This window comes from Neomonachus schauinslandi, chromosome 2, assembly GCF_002201575.2.
Source record: "Neomonachus schauinslandi chromosome 2, ASM220157v2, whole genome shotgun sequence".
In the NCBI taxonomy this organism is placed as follows: domain Eukaryota; kingdom Metazoa; phylum Chordata; class Mammalia; order Carnivora; family Phocidae; genus Neomonachus; species Neomonachus schauinslandi.
This window is the reverse complement of record NC_058404.1, coordinates 72790691-72810622: the sequence shown is the minus strand read 5'-3', so window position 1 is coordinate 72810622 and position 19932 is coordinate 72790691. Positions and strand designations below refer to the sequence as shown.

Sequence of the window (19932 nt, the reverse complement as noted above, 5' to 3'; positions counted from 1 at the left end):
ACAACAGCTGAAGCTTTGCTAGGCAGGATAAAAAAAGCTATCTTTCTCACCTCCTCGTACTAGCAATTATTTCTTGTTGGCTTTTGGGGATGGGACCCTATTCACCTCTATTTTTCTCCTGTTAGAAGGTATATGAGAATCTCTCAGGGATGCAAGTGTAGTGGATTTCTTTATTTAAGCTTACAAAATACATGCTTATAGAAAATTAAAATATTATAGAAATATATAAAGCCAATCATGAAAGTTCTCCCACAATTTTACTCCCTCACAAAGCCACTGGTAACAATGTGGTATTACTATTCCATTATTTTTTATAGCATTAACAAGTTATTCTACAAAAAAATGCTTCCACAACCTGTTTTTTTACCTAAGAGTAAAGTCTGGACGTCTTATTATTAGTCCAGACATTCCTCACTCTTAATGGATAGAAATAAATTGCATGAAGGTACCATAATCTATTAAACCATCCCTTATTGATAGGACATTTGAGCCAGTTTTAATAATTAAAGAACAAAGGTGCAGTGAACTTGCTTGTGTACACTTGTCAGATTATTCCTATTAGGCAGTTTCCTAATCTTTTTAATGAAGAATTAGCCAAATGGCTTGAGCATTTTCAATATACTCTGAAAAACCCCCCTCCTAAGGGTTATAAACTTATACTCCCACCTACAGCATGCAAGATGGGATACTGGTATACTTTAGAAATGCTTATTCAAAATTATGGTGCAATTTTTTTATTTTGAAAAAAAAAAATCTGTTATCAATTGTTCTTGTCACTGTGTTTTCTAACTACAGAAAGTGAAGGTGGACACATTTTGTTGACTGATGGGGTATCAGGATCCTAAGAGCAGGGTTTCGAAAACTCTTATTTACCACAAGGAATAGGTATCAGCAACTTAAGTAACACTTTTCCAGAAAGTCTTCAAAAAGGCTGCAGCCCTTGCTTGCCACAGCTACAAATACCTCCACTGGTATCTCATTAATTCCTCCAGGTTTTGATACCTATATTGGTATCCTACTGCTTGGGGAATAAATCCAAACTCCAAATGAGCTTTCTCCACCACCAACCAGCTGTACTCTACTCAACTGCAGCAGACAATTCTTTGCTCCTAGAACACATCCCAATTTCACAGGTCTGGTTTCATTCACTGTTATGCCTCATCCTAGGTATCGATACCAGTTTCCCTCTCTGCCCTCTCAAGGCTCAGCTCAAATACCCCGGACTCTGTGAAGTCTTCCACAGTGCTCTCTGGAAAAAAGCAATAGTCTTTTCCTCTGTGCTACTCTGGCTATTTGCCTTCATTTCTATTACAGCATTTCTATAATAAGCTACTAGGGTCTTGGAGGACATACATCTTATACTTGGCTATCTCCTGAACAGTATCCAGTGCAGAACTTTGTAGAACATGCACTCAAAAACTGTTTGTGGAATAAACATATATAAGTAAAACTTCAAATCCTTTAATCCCCAATTATTAGTCACAGATACTAGTTCTTAAAGGACTAAAAACAAACCCCCCCCCCCAAAAAATGCAACTGCTCCCCTTGAAACAAGTCCTTATTAGAGTAAGCAGTTTTGTAAGTTTTTTTTAAAAAGGTGTCTTTTAATAAAACTGTCAATTTTATCTTTAGAATAGTCACATTCAACAAACCTACATATGCTTGATATCTGCATCTTACTTCCTAGGATCTCTATTTATTTTGGAAATAATAACACGGAGGGGCAGTTTATTGTAAAGTATGAAGCAGGAATCATTTAAGCATGTGAGTTTCTGCTTTATATTCCCAGCCAGAGCACAAAATGACTGGATATCCTCATCAACACCACGCTTTTTAAAAAAAAAAAAAAAAGGGGGGAACCACCATGAAGATAATGCCATATTAAAATCTCTTTCTCTTGATAATTTCTGGCTTCCAGCTGACTGGATGAGTTTCTTCTGTCTGGAAATAGAAAATTAGAGAAGTTAAAACAAAGTATTATTAATTTGCTTTATATTAATAACTCTCTTCCTAACAAAAATAAGGCATCTATTCTAAATTACATTGGTTGGCATTACATATTTAGCAGTTCTTTAACAATTTTAGGAATAGCTGACAAACTTTTGACATCATCTGAACCTAATAAAGGATGAATGGGCTCACTACAAATTCAGTTCATGGTTTTTCAACTCTAATAAAATTGCTATTTAGGTACTCTAGTAATACCAAAGCTTATGATTTTAAAGTTAATTTGCATAGGAATTTATTTGTTTGTGGTTATTCTTGATATAAGATTTTCCCAATAATTATAGTAAGGATAAAATTAAAACAGTCTGTAGATTCGCTGGCATCAATGAAACCAATACAGAAATCTATGAGCAGACATTCGAGATGACAAATACTTAAATACTATAAAGATTATTTTCCCTTCTGATTTTTTTAATTTTTTATGTTATGTTAATCACCATATATTACATCATTAGTTTCTGATGTAGTATTCCATGATTCATTGTTTGCGTATAACACCCAGTGCTCCATTCAGTGTGTGCCCTCTTTAATACCCATCACCAGGCTAACCCATCCCCCACTCCCCTCCCCTCCCCTCTAGAACCCTTAGTTTGTTTCTCAGAGTCCACAGTCTCTCATGGTTTGTCTCCCCCTCCGATTTCCCCCCCTTCATTTTTCCCTTCCTGCTATCTTTTTTTTTAAACATATAATGTATTATTTGTTTCAGAGGTACAGGTCTTGATTCCTCAGTCTTACACAATTCGCAGCGCTCATCATAGCACATACCCTCCCAATGTCTATCACCCAGCCACCCCATCCCCCCCCCCCACCACTCCAGCCACCCTCAGTTTGTTTCCTGAGATTAAGAATTACTTTAAAATGAGAAAGCACTTGCAAAATTGGTATGGTTGATTTATTTTACTTCAAAATGTATGTGAAATAGACAACTTACCGCTGTATCATCCTCTTTATACACTTTAATGGTTTTATCAGCTTCAGCTGTTAGTAACCGACTTTCAGACTGATCAAAAGCACAAGCAAATATTCCTGATTCACTGTCCAAAGATCCAGGCTGCACAGCTGCATGAACTCTCTGGAAATTGTAGCCAGTTCTCCAGTCCCAAAGATGCATAGTGCCATTGTCAGCTTAAAGGAAAAAATCTAATTAAACGTGGTAGCCTTTCAACAATTCAGCTTGGCAAACATTTAAGCACCATCCACGAGTCAAGCACCATGACCATAAAGACTAAAGTTATAAGACACAGGCACTCAAGCTTCTCTTAATATTGGTTTGTCTACTTTCATTTGTGCCTAATTCAGAATTTATTATAGAGCTCAAAAAACACCACAAAATGCTATCTAGTTCTGGAATACACAACCAAAATTTAGGTAATTCTCAGCATGAATACATTAGATTTATCATGTGGGAACTCAAAGAAGACTAAACCATGAAATATGCTACATGTATTACAAACACGCATGAGCACACATAGGAACATCCAAATACACATTAATCAGGCAAGTTGTGCTGTAATACTTAGGTGGGATGGCTTAGAAATTTTACAAATGTTTACTCATTTACAAAAAGAAAAAATGACTAAAACACATTTATTATTAAAATTTTATTTTACCTCCAGAAACAAGCACTCCATCAGAATTCACTGTCAACGTGTTAATAATAGCATTATGACCAGAAAGATTTTGAATAAAACTTCCATCAGGGAATTTCCACTGTTTTATATTATCTGGAGAGCCAGATGCAAATGTATAACTGAAATAAGATGAAGAAGAATTCGTGATTAAGTAAACCAAGTTAAATAAAATGGTGAATTCAAAAAAGCTTTTTATAGTTGTATTCTACACATGTACTTATGGATCTACAGAGTTGTAGCAAAATATTATTGTCGTACCAAGAGATAAAAACACAAAGACATTTGTTCCAAGTCAAATCTCAAATCAGATCTTCAAATTATTTTAAATATATTTTCAGTCCTAGATTAATGTTTCTTATTTCCCCAATGCTCTCCACTGAGCTAAAGCCACAAATGTACAAACCCCTAAACTCAGATTAAGGACAAGGGGTTATGAAACTATTCTGAACAGAGCAAGAGAGGGAGAGATGGGGCTATAGGAAGAAAGGAAAAAAAGGAAAGAAACAGAGGGCAAGAGGAAGAGAGAGAAAAAGGAAGTTAACGAGGGGTGCCTGCGTGGCTCAGTCGTTAAGTGTCTGCCTTCGGCTTGGGTCATGGTCCCAGGGTCCTGGGATGGAGCCCCACATCGGGCTCCCTCTGCTCAGTGGGGAGCCTGCTTCTCTCCCTCTCCCATTCCGCCTACTTGTGCTCTCTCTCTCTCTCTCGCTGTTGTCTCTGTCAAATAAATAAAATCTTTAAAAAAAAAAAAAAAAGGAAGTGAACGAGAGGAAGAAAGGGAGTGAGGAAGACAGAAAAATGGAGGAAGAAGGAAATAATGGATAAGGGAGAGAGGGAGGACAGAAAAAAAAATCAATGTGACCAGAAAAGGGTCAGGGTGATGTGCTTTAACTAACAGGTTGTGATCTTATGCCCCACTTCTATGGACACCCTGATTATAATGTTCAGGGTTCCTACTATTTTTTTCTATGTATACTACTTCCTCTTTAAGAATTAAACTATTCTATGTAGATCTCAGTATCCAATAACATTTCTGTCAAACACTAAATCCATCTTCTATTAGCCTCTACTTTGACACGCAGCTCTTAGCCATATTGTCTCATCTGCTATCATTTTTCACCTTGTGGAAAATTTTCCTCATCCTATATAGGTCATGAAGCAAAATACTACATAGGAAAAAAATGAAAGAAATGCACGTTTGTAAGTGGCACAGGCCTGGAAGTGACAATGGCTAAACGACTACCAAAGTAGCACTAATGTTAGTATTTCCATACTTACTCTAAAAATGGAAGAAAAAAGAGAAGCTAATTAATACACTTACTGTCTTGGATGTAAAACCACAGCCCTGACTGATTTTTTGTGATTTGTTAATGTGACTCTTGTTTTTCCAGCCACCAAGTCCCATAATCGTATTGTAGTATCATGGCTTCCTATAATGAAAACACATATCCACAAAATGCAGATCAGGAAAAATAATGCAAAAATCAAACATAAAAATATATGAATCAGTCTTCCATAGACACATACATACTAAATGAAAAGTCATATTAACTCCTGGCTAATTACTTTACAGCTCCAAACTTTTAGGTTGGTTTTAAATTTAATGCTAAAAAAATGCAGTAAATGCTTGAAGCACTGTCAACTGAACAGCTAGAACAAATGCAATTAACAAATACAGCAAATACATGATATTACCCCTCATGGAGGGGAAGGAAAAAAAACAAAATGATTTTTAATTAACAAAATGCATCAAATGAAGAAATTATTTTCTACTCGTAAGGTCTATTATTAATCTTAACATTAGCAAAACAAGACTCAAACCAGCTCTAAAGGTTATTGGTCTCTGGGTATTTTGTCTTTTGGCTTCAGTTTCCTAGACAGTAATTCTGATACTATGAAACAATGACTCAATCTATCTAACAGCACCATTTTCTAGTCAGACATTACATGATATTGGGTATGATATATTCTATGATACATAAAGAGTATGAGATAAAAACAATAAAATGAAATGTTACCATAGTAAATTTTAAACGCGCACAGAAACAATGTACCTCTGCAACACAGCAAGAGTCACCGGTGAATATGAAAAGTGTAGTAAAATCATGATGCATTCTGATCAAATACACTGTAAACTTAGAAAGTATCAATCATACCAGTAATAATCTGTGGTTCTGCAGCTTGACACCTCACAGTAGCAACTGCATTTGTATGTCCGGATAATGTATGTACACTGGCTTTAGTTCTCACATCCCAAATCTATAAAAACATGAGGGACATACTGTCAGAGAGAACAGGTATTCATATCTCAGGCAGGTAACTGCACCAATTCAAAGCTGCGAATTTACCAGACAACTGTGCCTGAATAGAATGAAAAATCCTTTCAAAGAAAGATAATGATCTGTAAGCCAGATGGGGAATGCAGATAGGAGGCAGCTAACAGGAAAAAAAACCCTGAAAGATCAGGGTGCTGAAAGTATAAGAATGGGCATAATGAGACTACTGAAGGAAATAGCTAACAGAAACTGTTGCAGTGATGGAATGGAACGTGTGAGTGTCCCATTTCAGAGGCAGGGCATTCCCAATAATAAACATGATGAGGCCACAGAACTGAAAATGAAGGTGGAAAAACATACGAGTCAAGAAACTGAGGGACAGGGCTATTGCTGGTCAAGGCAACTATCTTGAATTCTCTAACAAATAACATATGACTCCATGACCAAATATGCATAGTGTAAGATGCAATACATTTACAAAGAAACACAAAGCTCTATTCCATTTACCCGTGCAGTTGAATCCCGACTACAGGTTACCAGCACATCAATTGTTGGGTGCAAATCCAAACCATACACTGCACTTAGATGTCCATGATAGTGCCTTATAACCTAAAAATAAAGCAGAAAAGTCAAAATCTCTATCATTATAAAGGAAAACGGTGGTTCATAATGTTTTAAACCCTTAACTCCAAGCTTACCTTATTATATTCAAGATCCCAGCATTTGACTTGTTTGTCTTCTCCACAGGAGAACAGGTAAGGGCTCCGCGTGCTTACTATCACACCACGCACTGTACTAATGTGCCCAGTTAATGACAGTTTTAATTTGCCACTAGCCAAGTCCCAGATCTGCAATCAAAGAATATTTAATTTTCCTTCTTAATTATCCCAAAGCAAATATTTAGATTCTTAATGTTAAAATTAAATATTCAAAAAGTGAAAGTTATAAACATATAAAACTTTAAAAATCTGCAAAATAATCTCCCACCAATCTCCTCCCTTGTTAAGCAGGGGAAAACAGAATTAAAAAGCACGTTGAAACTGGGAAAATATTTGCAATAAGTGACAAAATCTTAACATATAAAAGGATATCACAGATAAAGTATGAATACTATATTAACTTAGGCAAGGATGGCAACAACTTAGGAAAAAAACAAAAAAACAAAACCCTACAGAAACCACCTAAATGTCCATCAAAGGATGAATGGATAGAAAAAATGTGGTGTCTATATGTATCTATGTATACACACACAATGGACTATCATTCAGCCATGAAAAAGAATGGAATCTTGCCATTTACAACAATATGGGTGAACCTCAAGTGCATTATGCTGTGGGAAGTAAGTCAGACCAAGAAAGACAAATACTATGTGATTTCACTGGTAAGTGAACTCTAAAAACAAACAAAAAAACCCCAAGCTCACAGATACAGAGAACAGATCAATGGTTGCCAGAGGTGGGGGTGGGGAGTGGGTGAAATGGGTAAAGAGTCAAACGTACAAACTTCCAGTTACAAAATAAGTAAGTCATGGGGATATAATGTTCAGCATGGCAATTATAGTTAGTAATACTGCACTGCATATCTAAAAGTTGTTGAGAGTAGATCTTAAAATTCTCACTACAAGGAAAAAAAATTCTGTAACTACGTATGGTGACATGTTAACTAGATTTGTTGTGGTGATTTCACAACATATACAAATATTGTATCATTATGTTGTACACCTAAAACTAATATTGTATACCAATTATACCTCAATAAAAAAATATATACAGGTTGAAAAAACCTAAGAACAGCTTTATTAGGTATCAAAAAGTTCAACCCCACTACAAAATTTTATGGACAGTTTTTAAAAGATTAGATAACCATTTCTGCTTAACACGTTAGTAGGTATTTTTAAAGATACACATCAGTGTGTTAAAAAGGATCCTCTCATACACTGCAAATTATCAATTCACCCATTTTGGAAAATAATTTGTACTTTGGGTGTCAACTTCAAAAATGTTTGACCCATTAATTCCATTTCTGGGAATCTGTCATAACAAAATAATTTAAAATACAGCAAAAAGCTTTAGGCACACAAAATTACAGCATTGTGATAGTGAAAATCAAGAAACTGAAAACTTCGATGTCTAACAACAGGAAGATTACAGAATATTTAAATGATATATCATGAAACCATTTAAAAAAAGTTCATTTTTTCACAACAATATGCCTCTGATACATTAAGTGGAAAAAAAGCAGAGTACAAAATTACACATCAATCATGATTTTTTATTCATGTATTTTTTTAATATTTGAGAGAGTGTGTGTGCGCACGGGGGGGGGGGGGGGAGCAAAGGGAGGAGAGAGTCTCAAGCAGATTCGTGCTGAGTAAGGAGCCTGACATCAGGACCTAAGCTGAAACCAAGAGTCGGTTGCTTAGCTGACTGAGTCACCCAGGCGCCCCATCATGATTTTTTTGAAGATACACACAGGAAAAAAGCTCAGACGGAAATGTAATGACACATACGCACAGAAATAAATACTAAAAAGAAATTCGTTCAAATTATGAGTGTTGGATTATGTATGGGTTTGTGTTCTTTTATACTTTTCTGTATTTTCCACATTTTTTATATATAAGCATGCTTGAATTCTGCAATCAGAGGAGAAAAAAACTTAAATATCAAGGAATCAGTGGTAGGTAGTCAATATGTACTATTTGGAAAAACCTGTTATTTAAATACCACTTTCCAAACATACTTATTTGGAACAACGAACTGATAAAGATAGGAAGTTTTACTCCATACTCAGGTCTAAGAAATCAGAGGAACTCCAACAGCAACTCCCACCTAGGAAAATAAGATTAAATTTAAGCAGCAAATAAAAAGTCGTAATTTTTTTTTTCTTCCTCCTTCCTATTACCTTTATAGTTCTGTCAGCAGATCCAGTTACAAACCACTGATTTCCAGGTTCTACAGCAATACAGCGAACCCAGCCAAGATGCCCACTGATCACCTGTATAAAACAAAAGGAAGAATGGGCAGACTCATTACATATAAGTTAGAGTTTATTCAATTTCAATTTATGACACAGAAGTCAAGTTTATCCTCCTCATATCTTCAAATACATTTATAAAATTATTTGACAATTAGATTTTAGAATTACAAATATTACCTTCAATCAGTAAATAGATACACACAAACTATGATATAGCTATACAATGGAATACTACTCAGCAATAAAGAGGAATATATTAATACATGCAACAACCTGGAGGATTCTCAAAGGCATTAAGCTGAAGGAAGTCAGTCTCAAAAGGTACATACTGTGTAATCCCATTATATAACAAAATTGAAAAAAACACAACTATAGTATGGAAAAGAGATGAACAGTTGCCAGGGGTACCGAAAGGTATGACTATAAAATAATAGCACAGGAGTGCTTTTTGAGTTGATGGAACTTCTATATACTGATAGTGGCAGTGACTACCCAAAGTTATACATCTATTAAAACTTATTAGGTCTGTACACCAAAAGAAAGTCTATTTTAGTGTATAACTAGAGAACTAAAATTCAACATACGTGTAGCTATGGTTTCCCTACCATATACATTTCATTTTAGATCTGGTACATTTTGAATTATTTTAATTTAATACAATTGAAAAGATAATCAATAGCGCCAAAAAAATATCGTTACATGTTGTTCTTCCTCCTGGCCTTCATATTAAGTACTTCAAACACTTAGAAAATTTATTTCATCCGTTCTCCACGTTTTAATAGCTTTCTGTCAACGTTTTATACTGTATCCTATAGTATATATATATATATATATATGTAGTATGGTAGTATACTATAATATGGTATAATAGTATATATATGCATGTATATAATATATATATATACATATGTGTGTGTGTATATATATATATATATATATACACACACATGCATATATGCACATGGTTTTTACTTGTCTCCTTCCTAAGATGTCTTTTAAGATTGTGCCTAAAACCCTTCCCCCCTCCCATCTCAGATCAGTTCTCATATTCACTCCTTTTCTTCCTTATTCTATTCCTGAGCTCTCGGTAAGTGGAAAGCAATCATCATTCCTGCAGTGGAATAACATACAGATTCACTCACCCTGTAGAGTTTCCACGGTGGGTGCCACTGGGGTTTTGGCATCGTAGGGGCTTTTTTAGCCATCAGTGCAGAGTTCTTGGCATTGCCAGCCTCCATAACAGCCTAGATAGAGAACAGATTACATTATCATTAAAGACATCATACCTAACATGTCATGTTCATTCAAAAAAGAAAAATTCAGAAAGGAGATTTGTAAGTTTTTTTTCCTTAATTGAAGAGGAAAAGCCAAAATAGTTGCATAAATAGAAAATGATGTCATAACTGAGACTTCTAGTCAGAACTGTATTTTCCGTATGTTAATTTTAAAAATCAATTAAAAAAATCTCAGAGGCAGAACATTAGAGTTAAGAGCACATATCACTGTGCGTGGGTTCATGAACGCTGCTCTGCTAATTACTAGCTAACTGGCTTTAGGTAAAAATTATATAACCTCTGTGCCTGCTTTGTAAAATAGAAAGAACAGTGCCTACCTCAGACAGTTACTGTGAAAATAGTGTTACTACTCTGTAAATGCTCAATGTAAGCTCCTATTATTATTTGAGTAATTTTAAGTGGATTAATGTCACTGCCTTTCATTGTTGTATTTTAACATTATCGACTTAATAGCAAAAAGAGAAACTTTCTTCCAAAAAATATTTAATATTTTATTTTTTAAATTTAAATTCAATTAATTAATATATAGTTTTAGTTTCAGAGGTAGAGTTCAGTGATTCATCAGTCTTATATAACACCCAGTGCTCATTACATCACGTGCCCTCCTTAATGCCCATCACCCAGTTACCCAATCCCCCACCCCCCTCCCGCAACCCTCAGTTAAGAGTCTCTTATGGTTTGCCTCCCTCTGATTGCATTTTGTTTTATTTTTCCCTCCCTTCCTCTATGCTCCTCTCTCTTATTTCTTGAATTCCACATATGAGTGAAATCAGAGGATTACTGTCTTTCTCTTATTTCGCTCAGCATGATACGCTCTAGTTCCATCCACGTCATTGCAAATGGCAAGATATCATTTTTTTGATGGCTGAGTAATATTCTATAGTATTTATACCACTTTTCTTTATCCATTCATCTGTTGATGGACATCTGGGCTCTTTCCATAGTTTGGCTATTGTGGACATTGCTGCTATAAACACGGGGGTGCAGGTGCCCCTTCGGATCACTACATTTGTATCTTTGGGGTAAATACCTAGTAGTGCAATTGCTGGGTCATAGAGCAGCTCTATTTTTAACTTTTTGAGGAACGTCCATACTGTTTTTCAGCTTGCATTCTCACCAAGAGTGTAAGAGGGTTCCCCTTTCTCTACATCCTTGCCAACATCTGTTGTTTCCTGCCTGACTTGTTAATTTTAGCCATTCTGACTGGTGTGAAGTTGTATCTCATTGTAGTTTTGATTTGTATTTCCCTGATGCCGAGTGATGTTGAGAATTTTTTCATATGCTCATTGACCATCTGTATGTCTTCTTTGGAGAAATGTCCATTCATGTCTTCTGCCCATTTCCTGACTGGATTATTTATTTTTTGCGTGTTGATTTGATAAGTTCTTTATAGATTTTGGATACTAGCTCTTTATCTGATAAAACTTCCATAAATATCTTCTCCCATTCTGTAGATTGTCTTTTTGGTTTTGTCAACTGTTTCCTTTGCTGTGAAAACCCTTTTTATCTTGATGAAATCCCAATAGCTCATTTTTGCCTGTTTCCCTTGCCTTTGGAGAAGTTTAAGTAATATTTTAAAAGGTATTCCAGCTGATATACCATCTACTATGGTGAGCATCCATCCATCCACCCCAAAAATACTTAAGTCTGTAAGTTCCTACCATCAAGAAGCTTATATTACCTCCTCCTTAGGAGACAGAAAGCCTGGGCAGAGATCTATGAATGGAGGCAAAAGAAGAAATGTGGTGGGAAGACCACAAATTCATTCATTTAGCCTGCAGTTAGTCGTGACAGCATGATAAAATAAACTAGGTATTTTCAGTTATTCTTTTTGTAATTACTTTCACCAGTAACATTAGCTGCCATTTACTTACAAATAGATAAACTTCCATATTTCTAAATGTTCATTTATAAGATACTACTTCTACAGCCTATGAATATTACATTACTAACAGTATTCAACTCAAACTGTGTAAACCAACTTAGAGTTTAAAAAAAGAGAGATTTTCATATCTAACACATACTAATACAAGTTTCACAATAGCATTCCTTGTATTTTTAATAGTGGACAATAAAACATCACACTACCTATATCAAAATACATTATTAGATACAATGTGCAACAGACACAGAATTTAGAATTTTAAATTCTAAAAAATATGCAAAATCACTAGCAACTTAAATTTTAGGGCTATAAAATATTAACTGGCTCAGTCAGCTGCTATTTACTTAAACGACAAGCAAGGAGATTTTTCATTTATTTAACATTTAACCTCAGACTCTTGGAATAAAGGGAAATAAGGCAACGAGCTCCAAAAGATGGAAACCTGCAGCGCGAACGGACACAGAGAAACTTACTGAAGTCATCCCTGCAGGCTGTGAACGGTCAGAAGCCCCTGGATGTCGGTATTCACCTCCAGAAGGTGCACTACGATTTGCATCAACCCTAAGGCAAAGGAAGTATCACATTCTAAGTAATTAATTGTCTCCAGTCATGTGTTGTGCAGAACCAACTCTTTAAATTTTTGTAAGCAATGATAAAGGAAAATGTCACATAACACATAATTATAAAGAAATCTTAAAAATGAGAAAAAAATGTAAACAATCAATTATGCTCTCAAAATCTCTGTAATTATACCTGGTCTGAGAAGAAGGTAATGCCACAGCTAAGGATTGTGCGGCTGATTCACTTGGCATTCTTTGGATCTTAGTATCTGCTGTCAAAGCAACCCCTGTTTAAAAAAATAAATAAATCAATTCCTTCTAGTAGCTACCTTTGATTTCATTTACATGGGTTTAAAATAAAATACTGGAAGAAAACATGTGATTATCTCCAGGTGGTAATATTACAAAAATTTCTCTTATGTTTTGTCTTTTATTTCTAACTTTTTAATAATAAATGTAACTTAAAACCACATAACTCAAATTTGACTTAATCACAAGTAGCTTGGTATTTAACATACCCAAGATAGTAAAGTTAAATTTCTATTATCTTGGAACATTACCATAAGCAGTTCCCAAATGTTTTCAAGAATGAATGTAAATTACTAAGCAAGAGGCACCAATTTACCTGTACTTTCAACATGGTAAATCCTATCTTCTAAAATTACTAGAACCTAGATATACTAAGCTTTTTGTCCTCCACCCCATTATACTAGCCACTCCATTTATATGCCAACTGTCTATACACACAGACATCTAGTAGACATTTCTATCATACCTGCTTCTATACTAACACTTCTATCGCTTTTATAAGTTTAGTGATAATAACATGTCTGTTTAAACCTCCATATAAGCATGGTTTAGCCTGGAGCACTCTTACTAAGTCTGAATTCCTAGCATAGCACCTGAAAAAATGTAGGTGCTTAAGAATGTTTGCTGAATGAATGCGTATGAAACTGAGTATTAATTAACTACCATCTAAAAAGCTATGCCTGGATGCCTGGCTACTGAGCTTGTCTTGCATTTTACAGGCAATTAGAATCATATTATTGGTTCATTCATGGAAATGTCTGTAAGATATTTTCAGTATGTAATAGCTCACTTACCAGGTCCTGGTGGATATGGATGTGTACCTGTCACCAAATACTCAACTTCTTGTCCTTAAAAAAGGAAGAGGAATCATCATCAATGGCAAATTTATCAGATATATATATATATATACATATAAATCTTTTAATGAATATTAAATTACCAACTGAATTTCCCAAATTTTCCCAACTAAACCCAAACCTCAGAACCAAGATATATTGATTTTTGTTTTGACTTCTGAGGACCATGTACACAGCTATTTCCTTGACCATTTACTAATATGATGTCAAGAAAGCTGTAAAATTGTAATGGTGTGTACAGAGATCATCCTATCAAGTAACAACCCACTCTCTGGTTTTTCTTCCAAGCAAATGATTTCTCTGTGGAATCTTAAGATTATCTTTATTCACTGCAATGTCAGTGCTTAATATCACTTTTCTGAATGGTAGCCAAAATAGATGGTCTTTCCATGGATTAGAAATTTTTCCTTTAGTCTCCACTGTGACCTTCTCTATATCCTAAGAATTTCTGCCATTATTATTCTACCACTTTTTTTTATTTCCTCTAAGAAAAAATCCACCAACCAATAATCTCAACTCACACTCCAATGAGAAAATCAACACTTCTGCTATAATACCGGTACAGTTGTTCAATAGGTTACAGCTCTAATCAGTCCTTTTGGGACAGGCACTAAAACATTTCATTTTTCCATTTTTAAAATATTAAAGTCCTGACATTTCTGATAACACATACTCACCTTGATTGGCAGGATACTGTTTATGACCATATGAATCCGATGCATTCTGAGGACATTTCTCTTTAAAATTTTCTTTTGAAGTAGGCATATGCAACACAGGACCATACTCATTACGCAGCTTGATTGCCATTTTCCGTTTGTGACTATTTAAAAATTATGAACATAAGAATGTGTCTGAGTGCTTTAAATATATTAGCCAATGGAAATATATTCATAGATAGCCAAGAAACACAAGTACTTAAAAAGCTTAGGTTTGCCTAATCATGTAGAAAAAATTCTATGAAGTTTTTAAGTTAAATAGTATTTTAAAAAGCTCGAAACTTCCAGGTGCATTTCCACACTTTTGTTCACAATCCACCACATAGCATCCATTAAGTCTAAGTAACATTTTAGTTTGTTAACCAATAAATATAAAACCTTTCATGATAAATTATCCAGGGTCTGATTTAAAAATATATAGAAACTAATATATCCTTTTAAAAACCTCAAAGTCAATATACTTTCCTTCAAATGTGTAAATATAAAAGTATAGTAAAAGCTTCTACCATAACCCTTACTGGATGTATCTAAAAGATTAATTAGAACTAACCAAAGTACTTAATTAGTCCAATATTTTAAAAAGAAATGCACTTATTAATTTTAAGAACAGCTCACTTTATAAATTAAATATAAACGCTTGTCTTAGGAATTAAGTAGATTTTAAAAGGGTAAAGGACAAAGAAGGAACACTGCACATAATGCAATCCCAGACTGGAGCTGGAGATGTAGAACCAAAAATATGCCACCACTCAAAAATCTTCATCATACTAACGAGAAAAGATGGGAGTAGAGGTACTGGCCAGGTACAATTTCAGCTCAGCAAGGCTCTGAGAGCAGCGGGAAGCTGAAAGCACATACAAAGTGATTGATTATAAAATATAACACCTAAAAGGGACTCTCCTAATTACTGGGTATTTATAATGCAATTAATTAATGGGTTTTTTACTGTGAAAGACAAGGCCAAAAAAAAGTTAAATCAGCTTAATCATGCCCAAACACCATTCATTACTGAACAGATATCCTATGTTAGTACCACTCACTAATCTTTAAAGGTCCCCCTCTCCCTGCTCTCTTCCCCCAACATTAGAAGCTTAAATTATCTAGCAACTGAAAAGGAACAATACCTACCTCTCTTCATCCAAAGGCACAGGTTTTCCATTATCAGCTACAAACATGTCATGGGTTCTCTTCAATGACCTGAACACAAGTGTGTGCACAGAATGTTTCTGTACCTCCTAGAAAGAAAGAATATAATCACATACCTAGCTACAAATTACACATACCATAACCTAAATTAAAGTCAAATTAGTTATACACTTTACATGTTTAAATATGTAAAAAGCTTTGTACCACTCACCACAGCTATTTGTAGCAAACTATAGGAGTCAAGTTCAGAGAAGAGGAAACTCCTCTTTGGCCAGAGCCCCAGGTATACCAATTAGTGATGCCTGAGCTTAGTCATTTATTCAACAAATATTTACTGAGCTCCTACCATATGTCTGGCAGGTACTGTGTTAGAAGCTAACAAAAGAATGATGAAAAGGCAGCCATGGTCCCAGTTCTCAAGAGAAAACAAAAATAAGCAACACATTGCTTATGAAGGAAACAAGCAAGGGGCTGGGGCAGAGAAAAAACTTAAGATAGTTATGAAAGATCTTTCTGAGGTGTTAGTTAAGCAGAGAGTTAGCCTTGTGCAGAATAGAGGTAAGAACAATCCAGGCAGAGAGAAAATGCCATGTACACAGGAGTTTGGTAGCTGCAGTGATGGCGGGACCTGCAAAAGAATTGTGTATGTTCCGTAGGAAGGTGGACTGTGATGCTGAGATGAGGTTCCAAGGGTAGACAAAAGTCCAGACCAAGTTAAGGATTTTTTTTTTTTAGATCACTGCACTAGTCTATCCTTTTGCTCTAAAAAAATCGGGCCAATAAAGGATTTTAAGCAGAAAAAAAATGAACAACCTACATTTTTAAACAGATCAATTTATGGGGGCGGGGAGGGGGAGTGAAAACAAAAATGGAAGCAAGAACACCAGCAGGGAGCAAATGCACTTGCCCGGAGGAAAGATGATGTTGGTCTGAATTAAGGTGAAGACAGTGGATATGGACAAGAATCAAGAAATATTTCTGAGATAAGACGGGCAAGGCTGGCTAACATAACAGCTGATGCAAAACTTCAAAATGGCAGGTTTTCCTGGGGAAGAGCTGAAGGAAGGCACAAAGTTAACACCAGAGAGGACTGCCAGTCTTTTAGAACACACAACCACTGACACTACTCTGCAGACGGTGAATTCCAGGGGTCCAGAAGCACTGCCTCCGGGGGCACTGACGAGCTCAAGAGTCAAATAAGAACTGCAGAAATTCTCTCAGGCTTCTCGCCCCCGGGGGTAACCTCCAGCGAGTGCTCCCATCCGGCCTCCCTCTATCCCTGAAAACCTTAAGAAGAGACTACCGGCCTCGGCCAGAGAGCCTCCCTTCGCAAGCCTCTACCTTCCCCAAACTCCAAACACCCTCGTTCCCCCACGCCAGCCGCCAAAAACATTCCAGATGCGAACGACCCCTCAGCGCTCAAGTGCCACTTTACCTCCACCATGATGCTGCCGTGTAACGCGCCGCTTCAGGAGACAAGAAACGCTAGTCAGCAACACAGAAACCGCCGCCACAACTCCGCAGTCCCTTCCGGAATCGAACGCCCTGGCGCCGGATGTAAGGCAATCCGCGCACGCGTACTGGTCGCCCGACGGCCTTCTGGGATCGAGGGGCGGGCCTTTTTCTTCGGGGGCGTGGCCTCGGCCCTGCGGTAGGAGGCTTTTACCACCTCGTACCTTAAGGGTCTCTTACGGATCTCCGAGGAAGTCTTGAAATAACGTTTTCTGCCTTATTGTCAGACTTAAACAGTTTGGTTTAGGGATGTGGTTGTTTGCGCTGTGTTTCCCGAAATTAGTCCTTTTTTTTTTTTTTTCAGCGAACCTAAGGAATCAGTGCTAGGGAGGGTCTGGTGAGAGCGCATCCCGGTCAGCCCTAAAACTCTTCAATCGTCCTGTCCTCTGGGGCTCACCGCTGTGATTTACGTCGCCTGCTTCCACTACTTGGCTAAACTTGGCTGGAAGCATTTTGACGCCTTTGTAGCCTTAGCTCCTACAGGCAATTCCACTTATACTGTCCAGTTAACACTTGTTGAAGGAATATTGTAGAATAGTTTCAATTTGAGAAAGTTTGCAAAGATTTTTTGTTTTAACATTATATGGCAAAACCCCAAATTTATTTTAAAAATAAATAAATAAATAAATAAATAAATAAATAAAATCTATGCTGCATAGATTTTTTTTTTAAATCCCTCAAAACTGCATAATTTTTGGCCATCTCCTACTTGTCTGCTAGTTAATGTGGCGCCAACAATGCCAGGGTACAGCTTTTCAAAAGCTGGTGGAAGACACAACTGAAGACTTGAGCCATTTTTATTTATACACATCCTGGTGCCAAAGTATCGGTATTTTATCTTGTTTTTTGCTCAGGTAAAATGCAGTTTTCTATCAATCCTGCCCCATTACTTTTCTATGTAAAAAGAAAAACTGATAGAGATGGACACTTGTAAACTTGATAGACAAACATTTCACTGGCCTTGCTTGTTCCTTAACCTAATCAATTCCACTGATCTTCTCCTCAGAGCATATAGCATATGCTTTGAGAGGGGAAAAAAATCTTATCAAAAGTATAGCAATGTGAATTGATAATCTCATTAGAAATTCATTGATTTTTAATTAATCAAAAACATTAAGGTCACGTTTCTACTTGAAAATACAATCATCTTTGAATTTGAGTGTGAGTTTGGCCTACTAATTAATTTTCTGTAACAGTGGCCACTGGTGGTAGGCCTTGCAAAGAAATTCCATAATTGTAAAAATATGTACTTGGGAAGCTATACCATATTATAACTTTCCCACAGATATAATAACTAAACAAAACAATTTGATTTTAAGGCAATAAAATTATAGAAATATAAACAAGATTCTAATATACCTATGGCAATATAATAACTGTCTAGTTGGACCTATTAACATGTTAATCATCCTGGAAAAATTTTATAAACCCAGACTCATAAAAACATTGTAATAGTTGAGGTAAATTGCACTAGATTGTGCTTCTTTTATTTTATTTTTTAAATTTTATTGTTATATTAGTCACCATACATTACATCATTCATTTTTGATGTAGTGTTCCATGACTCATTGTTTGCCTATAACACCCAGTGCTCCATTCAATACGTGCCTTCCTTAATACCCATCACCAGGCTAACCCATCCCCCCACCCACCTCCCCTCTAGAACCCTCAGTTTGTTTCTCAGAGTCCATAGTCTCTCATGGTTTGTCACCCCCTCCGATTTCTCCCCCTTCATTTTTCCCTTCCTACTATCTTCTTTTTTTTTTTTTAACATATAATGTATTATTTGTTTCACAGGTACAGGTCTGTGATTCATCAGTCTTACACAATTCACAGCGCTCATCATAGCACATACTCTCCCCAATGTCTATCACCCAGCCACCCCATCCCTCCCACCCCCCACCACTCCAGCAACCCTCAGTTTGTTTCCTGAGATCAAGAATTCCTCATATCAGTGAGGTCATATGATACATGTCTTTCTCTGACTTATTTCGCTTAGCATCATCAAGACAGTATGGTACTGGCACAAAAACAGACACATAGATCAATGGAACAGAATAGAGAGCCCAGAAATGGACCCTCAACTCTATGATCAACTGATCTTCGACAAAGCAGGAAAGAATGTCCAATGGAAAAGACAGTCTCTTCAACAAATGGTGTTGGGAAAATTGGACAGCCACATGCAGAAGAATGAAACTGGACCATTTCCTTACACCACACACAAAAACAGACTCCAAATGGATGAAAGACCTAAATGTGAGACAGGAGTCCATCAAAATCCTACAGGACAGAGATTCTTAACCTTTCCTGGGCCCTAGATCTTTTTTGGAATCCAAAGAAATCTATGGATTCTTTTTTTTTTTTTTTAAAGATTTTATTTATTTATTTGACAGAGAGTTAGCGAGAGTGGGAACACAAGCGGGGAGAGTGGGAAACGGAGAAACAGGCTTCCCGCAGAGCAGGGAGCCCGACGTGGGGCTCGATCCCAGGACCCTGGGATCATGACCTGAGCCGAAGGCAGACGCTTAACGACTGAGCCACCCAGGTGCCCCGAAATCTATGGATTCTTTCACCAAAAAAAAAAAAAAAAAACAAAATCTCAGGTTCTGATATAAATATAAAATTTGCATACAAAACAGGTAATTCATAGATCCATGAGTCAATCAGAGAAAGACATGTATCATATGATCTCACTGATATGAGGAATTCTTAATCTCAGGAAACAAACTGAGGGTTGCTGGAGTGGTGGGGGGTGGGAGGGATGG

At 36.3% G+C, this 19932-nt stretch overlaps 1 protein-coding gene across 2 annotated transcripts; it reads right to left on the bottom strand.

The window, feature by feature from the left end:
- Positions 1–366: 366 nt before the first annotated feature.
- PLRG1 (pleiotropic regulator 1) lies at positions 367–17201 on the bottom strand. Of its 2 annotated transcripts, none has more exons than XM_021698787.2 (15): positions 17091–17201; positions 15638–15744; positions 14471–14613; positions 13731–13784; positions 12821–12914; positions 12541–12628; positions 10030–10131; positions 8813–8905; positions 6610–6759; positions 6419–6520; positions 5792–5894; positions 4957–5065; positions 3618–3757; positions 2939–3132; positions 367–1941 (listed from the first exon to the last, which is right to left on the bottom strand). In XM_021698787.2, the coding sequence occupies exons 1-15, from the start codon at positions 17097–17099 to the stop codon at positions 1882–1884; spliced, it is 1548 nt and encodes a 515-aa protein (XP_021554462.1). In that variant the 5' UTR covers positions 17100–17201; the 3' UTR covers positions 367–1881. The 2 variants fall into 2 exon arrangements, with proteins under 2 accessions (XP_021554462.1, XP_044768530.1); XM_044912595.1 differs by having other exon boundaries at positions 13758–13784; positions 17091–17193.
- Positions 17202–19932: the final 2731 nt, after the last annotated feature.